This window comes from Dermacentor albipictus, chromosome 2 (genome assembly GCF_038994185.2).
Source record: "Dermacentor albipictus isolate Rhodes 1998 colony chromosome 2, USDA_Dalb.pri_finalv2, whole genome shotgun sequence".
NCBI classification, from domain to species: Eukaryota; Metazoa; Arthropoda; class Arachnida; order Ixodida; family Ixodidae; genus Dermacentor; species Dermacentor albipictus.
This window is the reverse complement of record NC_091822.1, coordinates 47,271,519-47,285,303: the sequence shown is the minus strand read 5'-3', so window position 1 is coordinate 47,285,303 and position 13,785 is coordinate 47,271,519. Positions and strand designations below refer to the sequence as shown.

Here is a 13,785-nt window from a genome sequence, read left to right as displayed (position 1 = left end):
GCCAATCAGGTGAGGCCAAACGAACGGTTCCCCAACTGAACCGTTATAAGAATCAGCCCTTGAGCACGACCCAACACGTGCGAAGCCTACTAAGGTAGCGCCGCCGAGTTCTTTCTGTAAAATGCACCTGAGCATCGTTGTTGGGTTCTTCTGCCAGCGTCTGCTTCATCGCCGTTTCATGGTAAGGCCACAGCAAGTTTTTTTGTGCGTTCTTAACCACTTCTTCTCTTCGCATTTCGTTATGTCCATCTTAGACGCATGAGCGAGTCACAGCGGCCTTGTAGCAATGAACAGCTGCTGCCGTTTTGCTATGCAGAATTTCATTACGCATTCTTTTTTTTATGGGCAGCAATGAGCGGTGATGCTAGCGATAACAGCGATGCGGCACCATCTGAGCTGAGAGGCACGTTCCATACAATGACGAGTTTAGAAAATAAAATAAAATGGTTTGTTAAGGAATGTGGCCTATGAACACATGCCGTTCGGGGCAGAGAGCTTTATGATACGCGCAGCAACTGCTGAAAAAGTATGGTGGTCTACTTTTGAAAAAGAAATTTAGTTATTTCTAAAGCGGTACACATGCAATATTCGCGGTATGGCAATAATGCGCTATCTCTCAAGCTCTGTAGCAGGCTATGTGCGCTGGAGCGTTTTTAGCTGTTCTGTAATGGGCTGAAGACACGTGCTTTCAAGTTTTATTTGTGTATGGAGTCGTTACTGTAGAAAGTTCCTTGTTTCGTAGCATTTATAACAGTTCTTCCTTGAAAAATAGGCTATACATGAAGGAACTTAGTATCTCCATTATAAAGCTTTGCAGGCTCCAGTATTGCTTATACAAAGGAACGTAGCGTCTATATTCAATAGCTTTGAAACCTCCAGTATTGCTTACCTTCCGTCTGTCATCATATGTATTGTAGGGATCTCCACCTTCTCCTCCAAATACACTGTACAGCCAAAGGACATCATGCATACTCAAGGGAAAAATTCCAAATATCAGAAGACGACTGCAAGGCTTCGAAGAAAGCAGGTGAAGACCCCCGACACAAAGTGCTTAATTGCAGCTGTTTAATGACGGACACACTGGTTTACAGATTCGAGATGAGGATGTTGGTGCGTGCTCAATTATTTTTGCAGCCATTTTATTTCGGCACGCAACCATTCACATAATTTTGTTACCCTATTCACCCTCCTTCGCAGAAGTACAAGAAAAACGTCATATTTTTTTCCTTCTAAAACAATCCCATATTCAGTAAATTAATTGAAGCCGTGTAGCGCATTGCTTTTTTTTCATTATCTGGATAGTTGGAACACGTCTTCTATGTGTTTTGCTTGTGCAAAGTTATTGCCTTCACGCTATTAATTTCCGACTATTCTCCATTATACCGGTGTCACACGACCGCTTTCGATCGCAGTCAAGTCCGATCCGGATTGAAATTCGCGACTTGTAGGCTCCATGGCGCAGCTTGCGCAAAAGAACCATTTGCGACCGAGAAATTCAAATCAGATTGGGCTTGATTGCGTTTAAAAGTGCGCAGTGGGACACCCGTATTACTGGCATTTCGCTGTTTCTTATCGTTTTTATGCATCTGCCGCTTACGATCTTGCTGCAATAAATTCTCTGCTATTTTCGTGTTCTTGAGGGTGCAGCCAGTTGATTTATATTTAAGGAGCACGGCACACTTATTAACGATACACCTTTTGGCACGAGATACTAGACGTACAATGTCATAAGTGATAAAGTTCTACTTTTTCAACAGTTACCATGACTGTTGCGCTAACATACAGCTTGAAACAGCAAATATGAATATAAATGAAACCAACATGAGTGAAACACCTTTGAGCGCTCGTCGTCACAACATATGAACAGCGCCACAAGCGCCCGCATGGAATCACTCGATATAAGCAAGGGTATGGGTCACAAAAAAATGTAATACAAGAAACGAAACTGAAATTAGGGCCTCCGAGATTCGGAGGCGTGCTCGACCATCTTGGAGGCTGGTGTGTTTCGCCAGTTCCGCTAGGTGCGCTGAGAACCAAACTCGGCCGCAGGCGCCTATAAGACTGTCTACACTTGACGTTTACTATGTTGCTCTATGGCGTTGGCTTGCTCGCTTACGAGGGACAACGCCGACACTCGACGCAGGAACAGGCTCCTAAGAAAGAGCTTGCCTTTAAATGTGGCTGCAATGTACAGCGAATTACACGTCAAACGTCTGCAGCATTGCCACACACGTGCGAGGGAGAAGTAACACTTTAACACGGCTGTGCATTTGGCATTATGCCAGACGTGATTTCCTACAGCACTTTTTTCATCACGTCACAGCTACGCAAGGGTATCAAGGACATGCAGCGTATCTCAGTTTTCTTCCATAAAAGGCAGTGCCATAAAACCGTACATTTGAACTAGCCCTCGTTTAGACGTGTTTTTGATGTCGTTGCTCGTGTTTCTCAACAGTTTCGATTTCTGTCTTGAAATCGGTTAGGTATTGAACGGTAAACGTTAATGCCCCTGGACAACACAGAACCTATGATTATACGGACACTCAAGGCACCCTGGCACAGTCGTCGTCTTGAAGCTATGCTGACCATCCATGCACGTCTTGCGCACAGTGGGTTGGAGGATCGACATATAGGCAGTTTCCATTTAGCTGAAAATATCCCGCCATTGGGGACGTGTCTATCCACATGTGAAGACTCAACAACTGATTCGCCACCAAGGATCCATGTGCTCCTCAGATCCCTCTACAAATCAATCGGACCTATGTTGAAATGGTTTTTGGCTGAAGTAACCCCACATGTCTTCCCGAATAAGAATAGATAGGTGGTGGTGAGATGCGTTGATTACTTGAGAGACGTTATAGGTGTTTCAAAAATAGATTCATGAAATATCGGAAGTAAAATTTCCAAGCTGGAAGCTTACTGTGGAATAATTAGAACGATTTCACACACAAGAATAAGGTAGCAAGACAAAACGAGCGCTGCTTTTGAATGCAAGACCATGTTCCTTCTGTCCGTTCGCTTTCTCTTGTTTCTTAAATGGGCTTCAAATATGCAAGATCTTCCTGCAAGCATTTTGAGAAAACGGCACTATTTACTGCTGGATCATTTTATTGCGTGGGAAATAATGACAACCACAAGAATGCCGACCATTTCGTTTGCCAATACAAATGATGTGTAGTTTGGCAGCCCAACATTACGTATCTTCTGGGTTTCTCTTTCTTTTTTTGCGCTAACAATCGTGCGAGCTCTTAAGGAAACCCACATTGCCGAAACTTCTACAAATGTTAGGGCGAGTCGTAATTCTCGGCAACGTAGTCGCTCATTCTGTGCAGTATTTCACGCGTATCTAAGCTTGAAGGCCGCAAGAGGGCTGTCACCATGGCTCGTGTAAATCTCAGTTTTGGCCTTCGACAGGCGGTACTTGAAGGCAATCATCGCGACTTGCGCTTTAGCTGGACCACGGCGGCTTGAATTCGCCATATGTACCACACTCTTAATTAGCAATAAAGTGAAGTAGCTTGCCTTCATAATGAATCTGAATGGAATCATGGGCATCGAATCATAATGGGGTCATGGGCATGGAAGCGCACGCAGGATGACAGTCTAATGCCGTATCTTCCTATTGTGCAGTTTCTGGCCATCTTCAAGAGCTGCAGTCGGAACCCTGATGCATCCGTCGTCGTCTTCAACAGTACTTCTTCGACGAATGGATTTCCCGTGTACGCCAACAGGACGCAGTCACACTCGTGGATCATCCAACATCCTGGCATTGCCACTTGCAGCCCGCCTAATGCTTTTCCTGAGCACTGCCAGAACGGCCACCTAGGCAAAATGACGTCTCCACAGCTAATATTGCCAAGAATAAAAGCCGCCTTCACCCTTGTCGTCACCAGTGAGCATGGAAGCACAATCAGGTTGACAGTCGCAGCAGCAGCAGCAAACGACTTTATTGGGGTCCTGAGGAGCTAAGCGGGGGCCTGCACGTCCCTAGCCAGCCGCTGGCTAGTCCCATGTCGGAACAGAGAGGCCATGCCTCTCCGCTCGTTCACGGGCCCTCTGGACAGCCGGGAGCTGGACGTCCTGTCTCGGGTCTGTGATGGCCTTCGTCCAGTCTTCTTCTGTATTAAAATCCTGTAACACAGGGCACTGCCAGAGCATGTGATTTAATGAGCTATATTCAGTGCCGCAATCTGGGCAGAGTGGATCGATGTCCGGGTGGAGCTCGTTCAAAAAGCCCCTAGAGGGGTAGGACCCCGTCTGGAGCATGCGAAGCGTGCTAGCTTGTGGCCTGTTAAGCTTACGATGGGGGAAAGGAAAACTCTGCCTATTCCCTCTGTAATGAGAGGTGATTTCATGAAAGGTAACCAGTGTATCACTGTGGACGAGCTCTCCCGAACTCACGCGAGACACCATCCCGTCGCGGCATACGAAACCTCGCGCACGGTCGTGGGCTATCTCGTTGGGGTTCAGGTGACCCGGTAATACGTCTGGTCCCATGTGAGCTGGGAACCAGACTATGTGGTGAACAATGTCAGAGGGGTGCTTGCCGTTTAGAATCCTGGCTGTTTCTTTGGCTATCAATCCCGATGCGAACGCATGCCGTATCTTCCTATTAGTGCAGGTTGGTCGTTTTGTTATGCTGCCTACCGTATGCTTCAGGTCTGAAGACCACTTTATAATTGTACTTCCATGCTCAGAAGCCGTGTTTCATCCTTTTTTTGCAATTTACTATTGTTGATCAGTGGTGACATAGAGCAACACTCTGGTCCCAATGAAAAGGTTATGACCGAACTGCTTAAAACTAAAAGAAAGAACCGCCCGTTGTATTCGCATTGCAACAAACCAATCAAGTGTGTCACATGCGATAGAAGAGCTTACATTTTCACAGCAGTCTATCACAGCCAGCATCACTGACATTAATAATCGCCTGCAAATTATAGAATGTCGGACTGTTGGTTTCGAGACATTAGAGCAAGAAATGAGTGGCAGGTGTCAGAATGTAAAACGTGTACACCAAGAGACGGCACCGCTTCGCAGGCGGCTCGATGACGCGGAAGACGGAACACTGCGAGGAAATCTCATAATTTTCGGGATATCCGATAGCCCATCTGAGGATGCGCGTCAGTGTGAAGAAACAGTTACCTCCGTCGCCTCAGACAAACTCAGACCACTAGGCAGCATAAAGCGTGCACATAGAATTCGTAAATCGGCCAGCAGAAAAAATGATCATCACCAGCAGCCTGTTCTATGTCCATTGAAGGACGAAAGCCTCTCCCAGCGATGTACAATTACCCCTGTCCTGCTCCAACCAATTCCAACTAGCACCAGCAAATTTACTAATTTCCTAGTACCACCTTGTCTTCTGTCGTCCTCTACTGCGGTTCCCTTCTCTTGGTACCCATTCTGTCACCCTAATGATCCAACGATTATCTACTCTACGCATTACATGACCTGTCCAGCTCCATTTATTCCTCTTGATGTCAATTAGAATATCGTCTATAGCCGTTCGCTCTCTGATCCAAAGCGCTCTCTTTCTGTCTCCTAACGTTATGCCAAGCGCTGTTCGTTCCATCGCTCTTTGCGTGGTTCTCAAGCTTGTTCTCAAGCTTCTTGTTTGGTTCTGAAACTTGTTCTCAAGCTTCTTTGTCAGTCTCCAAGTCTCTGCTCCATATGTCAGGCCTCTAGTAGGGAAGTTTGCCACATTTAAGGCAAAAGAGCTGGTGTTTTCCAAACGATCTGCTTTCGGCGGAACTAGTCTCAGTGTAAGCAAAGACTTTGCGCTGCAACACGTCACGCTGGGAAGCGACTTCTCGAATGCGGCAGTGATCTACACACTAAATTCAAATTAAGCAACAGGAGACAATTTTCGGAGGGCAAGTGTTATATGTTCAATACTGACAAAGACTCTGTTATCAAAGTGAATACTGACAGACAAACGAACAATGCTGTCACCACGTCCCCAGGAGCAACCCGTTCTGACGTGTCTATGCGTGCAAAAAGTGGGCACACGCGAGAGTCCGGGGCTCACCATTAACAGCATCCGTATTTTTACTAACATTCGGAGCGTTTCTCCTAAAAGAAATAGGTTGAACAGCCTAATTACCGACACACGGAATGATAGTCTTCTACAGACGGAAACCTGGCTCCCTGACAAAACAGAGACCGGCGGGTTGTTTCACTGCAACAAAAATTTACTTTATACCGGCTAGAGCATGCCGATAGGATACGCGGTGATGCTTTAATTGCTAATAACTCTAGTTTTGAATCGTTCCTTTTGATTGTGACTACTAATATGCAATTACTCTGGTGCTACCTGTCTATCAGCTTAAACAAAATTCATAGGTGTCTTTTATCGTCCACCTAATCCAGATTATGAATTTGCGGAAAAAATTCATGACACCTTGAAATTTATGTTCTTTACTTCGACCCTACCATCTCTGATCAAAACTAACCCAATACACTTATGGAGCATTATTAAATGTACCAAAGATAACAGTATAAGCCTCGTAAACGATTCAGGGGCTCAAGTTCCGAATAATCTTTGCGCTTCTCTACTTAACAGCACGTTTTCCCGATTATACTGCACAGCAAATATCAGTGACTATCCATCTTTGCCATCCGTAAACTTTCTGGCGATGGATCCCATTATCCTCGACCGAACTGGCATTCGAGCCACCATTTCCAAGCTAAGGCGGTCATCGTCGTGTGGCATTGATGGTATTGTCACGTGGTAGTGACGCATAACGTCACAGTAGCAATACAGTGAAAGACGAAACTAACTTTTATTGGGTGAACCTGTACCCACAAAAACAGGCTACACTTAAAGAACGGTGATAGCGGCGAACACAGTCGGGGATTGTCAACATCTCATCAGCGGGTCAAGCGCGTCGGCTTTTATGCATCAGTCGTAGAATGTTCCAGAGTAATCGCTGGGACCCGCGTGTCTTCCAGAAAGGTCTGCATTATTCGCGTAGCGCATACGTGCAATGAGATTATACAAGGTTCAGTCACAGACAGCGGATTGAACCACTGATAGCATTCCAGAAACATCCGATACATGCAGGCGCGTCCTGAGCTGTGTGATAACATTTGTTAGGCGGTGAAACGTGGTCACCCGATAAAGATAAACAAGTAGACACGTCAGTATTAATTCCAAGTTGCTCCAGAGCACTGCCCCGGAATACAGCTTCATCATACTTACCCTTACTTTTACTAAATCACTTAAGCACAGTGCCCTACACATTGACTGGAATAACGGTAAGGTGATCGCGCTTTCCAAATCGGGGTACCCACATAAACCGCCGAATTACAGACCTCGCAAAGTCTTTGAACATATAATTTTCGGTCACCTTGCAAATTTCCTTGAAAGAAACGATTTTTTCAGCTGTTATCAACAGGGATTCAGGAAATCATAATGTTGTGAAACACATCTAATAATTTTTAATAATGATTTAAATGGGGTTTTGTACTCGGGTTTTGCGACGGACTGTAAATTTTTTAGACTTATCTAAAGCTTTTGGTAAAGTTAATCACCAACTATTTATCTGTAGGCTAAGCGTTCTAAATATTGACCCTTTAATATTCAAATGGATTTGTAGCTTTCTTTCTAGTCGTACCCAATATGTAACTTTTAATGACAATGACTCACCAGAGGTACGAGTAAAATCGGGTGTACCTCAAGGCTCTTTGTTGGCGCCTCTATTTTCCCTCTTTTATAATGATGACGCGCCTAATCAAATCACCAGTTCTCTTTGTTTATTTGCCAACTATTTCGCAGTTTACAGGAAGGTAACTAATGATTCTGAGATGGTTCCAATAAATCAGATTTAGATAGCGTAACAACATGGTGCTCTCGCTGGCACATGAATCTTGACTCCTCAAAATGAAAATTCATGAGAATCTCACGCAAACATGTAACTTTTCCTAATTACTTCCTTAACAACATCTCACTCGAATCAGTACCATGTTAAATGTACGTTGGAATGCACGTTACAAATGATCTCTCATGGAAGGGACATATTGAACCTATTACATCCAAAGGTTATCCCGTGCTGGACTACCTGAAGCGCAATTTCCCGCTGGCACCTCCTTCTCCAAAGCAACAGCTATATGTCGCCTACATTCGAGCTCATCTAGATTACACACTTCGTTCCGTTCGTTTTATTCTTAACAATTACCAACGCACAGCAAGCGTAAGTAGCATGAAAATTGCCCTCAATATCCCCTTATCAAACGCAAAAAAAACCGCTCGCCTTTGTTTGTTCAATACAATATACCATTTTATTCCCACGCTCAAATCACGCTATATCGAGCCAGGCTCTTTTACTTTGGCACACTTGGACCATCGTCGTAAAGTCAACATCCCATCCTACAGAACGCCTAACTATGGTAACTCGTTTCATCGAAAAACATGCCAGGAAAGAAATCACCTACCGGATCCACTAGTCTGTGTTACTAAAACCAACGATATCCGTAAGGCACTTACTCACGTTATCTAGTATACCTCGAAACATAGCTTCGCTCCACGTGTAAATATTTTAATTTAGAGTGTAGAGAAGCTCTATTTTTTCTGAGAAGTATTGTTTATAAGTTATTTCCATTGTACTACCTACCTAATCTACGAAGAGTATAATTTGTATTATGATTTATTTTCTATCAATATCTGCTTATCTTCTCACTCTAACTTTGGCTATATACACCATGCATTTCTATTTCGTCTGGATTACGCGTCTGTATTATATTGTGTCCTTATTTTTATGATATGCTTATTCTGTCGCTTTAACTTGCGTTATTTCCACGTTGCACTATGCACTGTTGTCTGATCATTGAGTTTTCGTCTTTCTACAGTTACCTGTATCTATTTCCCCTACACATTTGTAAGGCTTCATGCAAGCCCTAACAGTACTGTAAATAAATAAATAAATAAATAAATAAATAAATAAATAAATAAATAAATAAATAAATGAGCAAGCAACCTACTTCAACTCCGCCATCACCCTTCGCCTTGCACTGTTCGGCGACCCTGTCCAAAGCGGTCGCGTTCCTCGCAGTCATCGAAAGTGAGCAGCCAAGGCTGGCGAAGTGCAAAGCAGTTGCCTCGCCGATTCCAGAGGATGCACCTGTGATGCGACAGAACAAAAAGAGCAGTCAGAGGCGGTCTGAAAGCTAAACTATGCCAGAAGCATAGGTAGGAATTGTAGTATTGTCTTATTTTCCTTTCGAACACAGTTATATGGCAGAATAGTGCAAAGAAAGAGGTACCAGAGTATACAGCAGAAAGGGGCGCTTTTCTTATGAAACATATGAATGTGTGTTAAATCGTTAAAAAGTACCTAATTGCCAAGCAAACACATTCGATTCAATCGCATTCGCCTTCCTTTTGGAAAGCTAGTGCAATATGTTGTGATTAGTTTACTAGCGAGTAGATGAATACGATTGAATAGCGTCAAACTTGGCGAGTAGGTACTTATGTCTGTGTCCTGTTTCCATTCCAGCTATTTATGAAACTTCCTAAGAATACCTTCTTAATCGCAAGTTTTTGTCCAAGACGTGGGGACTGTCTTGAGAAGCACCTGAACAGATTCGCCGACCTTGAATATTGGACTTAAAAGTTTATATTCGCGAGCTTGAAATTAGGTGCATTTGGGCTATACAAGTTCCCGGTGACGAGGCAATCGCGTACTGTGTTGTCGCTAGTGTCCTCAAATTGCTTCGAGAAAAACTGGTGCCGCTACACGTAGACAAATAATAACCAGCTATAAGCAACGGGGACACCGATTTAATAGGACAGCCTTGGTATAACATTTATTGAATTGCCTGCTCACGTGACAGGGCCCCAGGACATAGCTCTGAGACACTTGTGCCTCCTCACAGAGGGAGCGCGATGTTTCAAGAATTACGAGAGTGCAAGGTTGTGGCGGCTAATGGTGACCTACATCGTTGATGTAACCTCGTGGTCACGAATTCATTCTTTGTTAACTTTACCTGAATCACTACCCTCCCTCTCTGCGTGCAATCCCGGTATGTCATGCGATGTTTGGCCGTGGAAGATAGTGCAGCTTTGCGCTGGCACATAATCATGCCGCACATTTTGAGGTACTGTGCGTTTTATTTGAAGTTTCATGACATTAGGTCACAAAAGGTGAAGGTATGCAATGAAATCGGGGAAATATTCAATCATGCAGTCACAAGTTCACCATTGCGTGCATCATGCTTCTTCGACATCTTTTTTACCACGGAAATGAGTAAGTTCCGCTAAGTAATTAAAAAAAGATAACCAACTGTGCAGTCAAAAATACTTCATTGCTATCTCATATTGTCCACAGGCTTTCTTAAAATTGATCGGTGTTATTTGAAAGACTCCGAGGAAAGCAGACATTGAGCAAGTGCACTTTCATGCTGGGCGACTGATGGGCGATATAAAAGCCAGGGTAGGCAAGAAGCAGGCTGGAGACAAGTCTGTGGTGGAAGTTTGCAGAACTGAATAATTAGCGGATAATGAATACCTTCTTCTGCAAGCGGGATAACCGAAAGTGGACGTGGAGGAGGTTAAATGGCGAGACTAGGAATGAAATAGTCTTCAGACTCTGCGCTAACTCTGGCATTATACAAGATGTGGACGTGCTCGGCAAGGTGCGCTGCAGTGACCATAGTATGGTAAGATGTCTAATCAGCCTATACTTGAGGAGGGAACGGAAGAAACTGTCACATAAGAAACCGTTCTATGGGTTAGCGGTAAGAGGCAAAATAGAGGAATTCCGGATCACGCTACAGAACAGGCATTCAGCTTTAATGCAGGAGGAGGACCTTAGTGTTGAAGCAATGAAAGAAAACCTTATGGGCATTATTAAGGAGTGTGCAATAAAAGGGAGTGGTAACGTCGTCAGACAGGATATTGGTAAGCTATCGCAGGATACGAAAGATCTTATTAAGAAACGCCAATGTATGAAAGCCTCTCACCCTACAGCTAGAATAGAACTGGCAGAACTTTCCAAGGTAATCAACAAGCGTAAGAGAGCTGACATAAGGAAATATAGGACAGAGAGAATCTTAGGAAGGAAGGAGGCCTAAAATCAGTGAGGAAGAAACTAGGAATTGGCAAGGATCCGATTTATGCGTTAAGAGACAAAGCCCGCAATATCGTTACTAATATGGATGAGATATATCAAGTGGCTCAGGAGTTCTATAGATATTTATACAGCACAAGTGGCACCCACGACGACATTGGAAGAAAGAATAGTCTAGATGAATTTGAAATCCCACAAGTAACGCTGGAATATGTAAAGAAAGCCTTGGGAGCTATGCAAAGGGGGAAGGCAGTTCGGGAGGATCAGGTTGCAGCAGATTTGTTGAAGAATGGTGGGCAGCTTATTCTAGAAAAACTGGCCACCCTGTATACGCAATGCCTCATGACTTCGGGCGTACCAGAATATTGGAAGAACGCCAACATAATCCTAATTTATAAAAAAAGGGGACGCCAAAGACTTGAAATATTATAGACCGATCAGCCCACTGCCCATTGCCTACAAAGTATATATTAAGGTAATCGCAAATAGAATCAGGAACACATTAGACTTCTGTCAACCAAAAGACCAGGTAGGATTTCGTAAAAGCTATTCAACAATAGACAATAATCACATTATCAATCACGTAATAAAGAAATGGGCGGAATATAACCAAGCTTTGTATATAGCTTTCAATAAATATTATAATTACGAGAATTCAGTTGAAACCTCAGCAGTCATGCAGGCATTAAGGAATCAGCGTGTAGACGAGCCGTATGTATAAAACACTGAAAGATATCAATAGCGGCTCCACAGGCACCATAGTCTTCCATAAAGAAAGTAACAAAATTGCAACAAAGAAGGGCGTCAGGCAGTGAGATACGATCTCTCCAATGCTATTCACAGCGCGTATACAGGAGGTATTCAGAGACCTGGATTAGGAAAAATCGGGGATAAGAATTACTGGAGAATACCTTAGTAACTAGCGATTCGCTGATGACATTTCCTTGCTTTGTAACTCAGGGGACCAATTGCAATGCATGCTCACTGACCTGGGCAGGCAACGCAGAAGGGTGGGTCTAAAAATGAATCGGCTAAAAACTAAAGTAATGTTTAACAGTCTCGGAAGAGAGCAGCAGTTTACGATAGGTAGTGAAACACTGGAATGGGTAAGGCAATACATCTACTTAGGGATCCGGATCATGAGACTGAAATAATCAGAAGTATAAGAATAGGCTGGGATGCGTTTGGCAGGCATTCTCAGGTAATGAACAGCAGGTTTCCATAATTCCTTAATAGAAAAGTGTATAACAGCAGGGCCTTACCAGTAGTCACCTACGTGGCAGAAACCTGGAGGCTTACGAAAAGGGTTCTACTTTAGTTGAGGACGACGCAACGAGCTATGGAAAGAAGAATGATCGGTGTAACGTTAAGGGGGATAAGAAGAGAACAGAGTGAGTGTGGGAACAAACACGAGTTAATGACACCTCAGTCGAAATCAAGGAAAAGAAATGGGCATGGGCAGGGCATGTAAGGAGGGGGCAATATAACTGGTGGGCATAAAGGATTACGGACTGGATTCCAAGAGAAGGGAAGCGTAGCAGGGGGCGGCAGAAAGTTAGGTGGTCGGATGAGATTAAGCAGTTTGCAGGGACAAGATGGCCACAATTAGCACATGACCAAGGTGTTGGAGAAGTATGGGAGAGGCCTTTGCCCTGCAGTGGGCATAGCCAGGCTGATGATAATGATGATGATGACTTTCAGGCTGCCGTCAGAACACATGACGCACAGATAACGAGGTGCTGTTTATAGGCCAATATCTTGGCGTGGTGGCCGGTCTTCAATGAGGAGTGATGTTTATTCGATATATACCGTGAAGACGTGCCGTACTTACTTTTAATATCTAGTGACGAAGCATAGTTAAGACGGCGTGCATAATGAGCGCTTGTCTTTGTGTATACTAAAGCAGACGGAAAAAGCTCTCTTTACCGACCAAAAACGCTATGGCAAATTATCAAAGTTTGCGTTGCAGAACACAGCTAAGAGGAAGCGCTTCTCGTATGCAAACTCAGCCCATCTACGATTCCGTGCAGCTGTTCCGAAAACCATCGCTCGAGAGGCGAAAGAAGAAAAATGACAGAGAAATAATTTTCACTGCTACATCGAAAGTGTAGTTAGCGCCGATACCAACCTACTCTGCTGCAATTACGCATGTTTGTCAAACACTCTTGAGCGCCCCCATCAAAGGGATTTCGCAATCTCTCCGTTTCCGGCTTAGCATGCTTCTTTTGTATTCACTGAATACTGAATAATAGAAGATTGTCATTGAATGACGTCCACGAAGGCTTTCAGAAACAGCCATGATATAAGTAAAAATAGCAGGATTGGATGCTCAAACAAGAAAGGACATTTTGTAAATTGAGAAGTCACATACCAGTAATGAGTGCAACTTTGCCACGCATATTGGGCATTGCGACAACGTTCAGCAGGTCGACAACAGCAACAGTTGGTTCGAACGTAGAGGAGTTTCTCTGCAGGCGCACACTTTGTTGGGGAGCAGGTGCGTCAGCTATGAGGAGGCCCCCTTTTATAGAGGAAAACGTTTGCCTGACATTTCGCCACCTGGGATTGAAAGCAGAAAGCTTTCCGCTTGTTCAAAAGAGGGGCAAAAAAAATGAAAATGGTTTTTCTAATGATGCCAAAGCCTTTAGCGCAATTTAAAAAAAGGCGGGGACGTGACAGAGACACAGGGCAGCTTATTTGGCTATTCTCCCTGCACGTG

At 44.0% G+C, this 13,785-nt stretch overlaps 1 protein-coding gene across 1 annotated transcript in view; it reads right to left on the bottom strand.

The window, feature by feature from the left end:
• LOC139055402 (3-oxoacyl-[acyl-carrier-protein] reductase FabG-like) overlaps positions 1-13,557 on the bottom strand; it is a 52,021-nt gene extending 38,464 nt beyond the window's left edge. The window contains exons 1-2 of the mRNA XM_070532858.1: positions 13,438-13,557; positions 8,980-9,119 (exon numbers count right to left, since the gene is read on the bottom strand). Of these exons, the coding sequence (XP_070388959.1) occupies positions 8,980-9,119; positions 13,438-13,474 (177 nt within the window). The 5' untranslated portion in view covers positions 13,475-13,557. The remainder of the gene's footprint in view (positions 1-8,979; positions 9,120-13,437) is intronic.
• Positions 13,558-13,785: the final 228 nt, after the last annotated feature.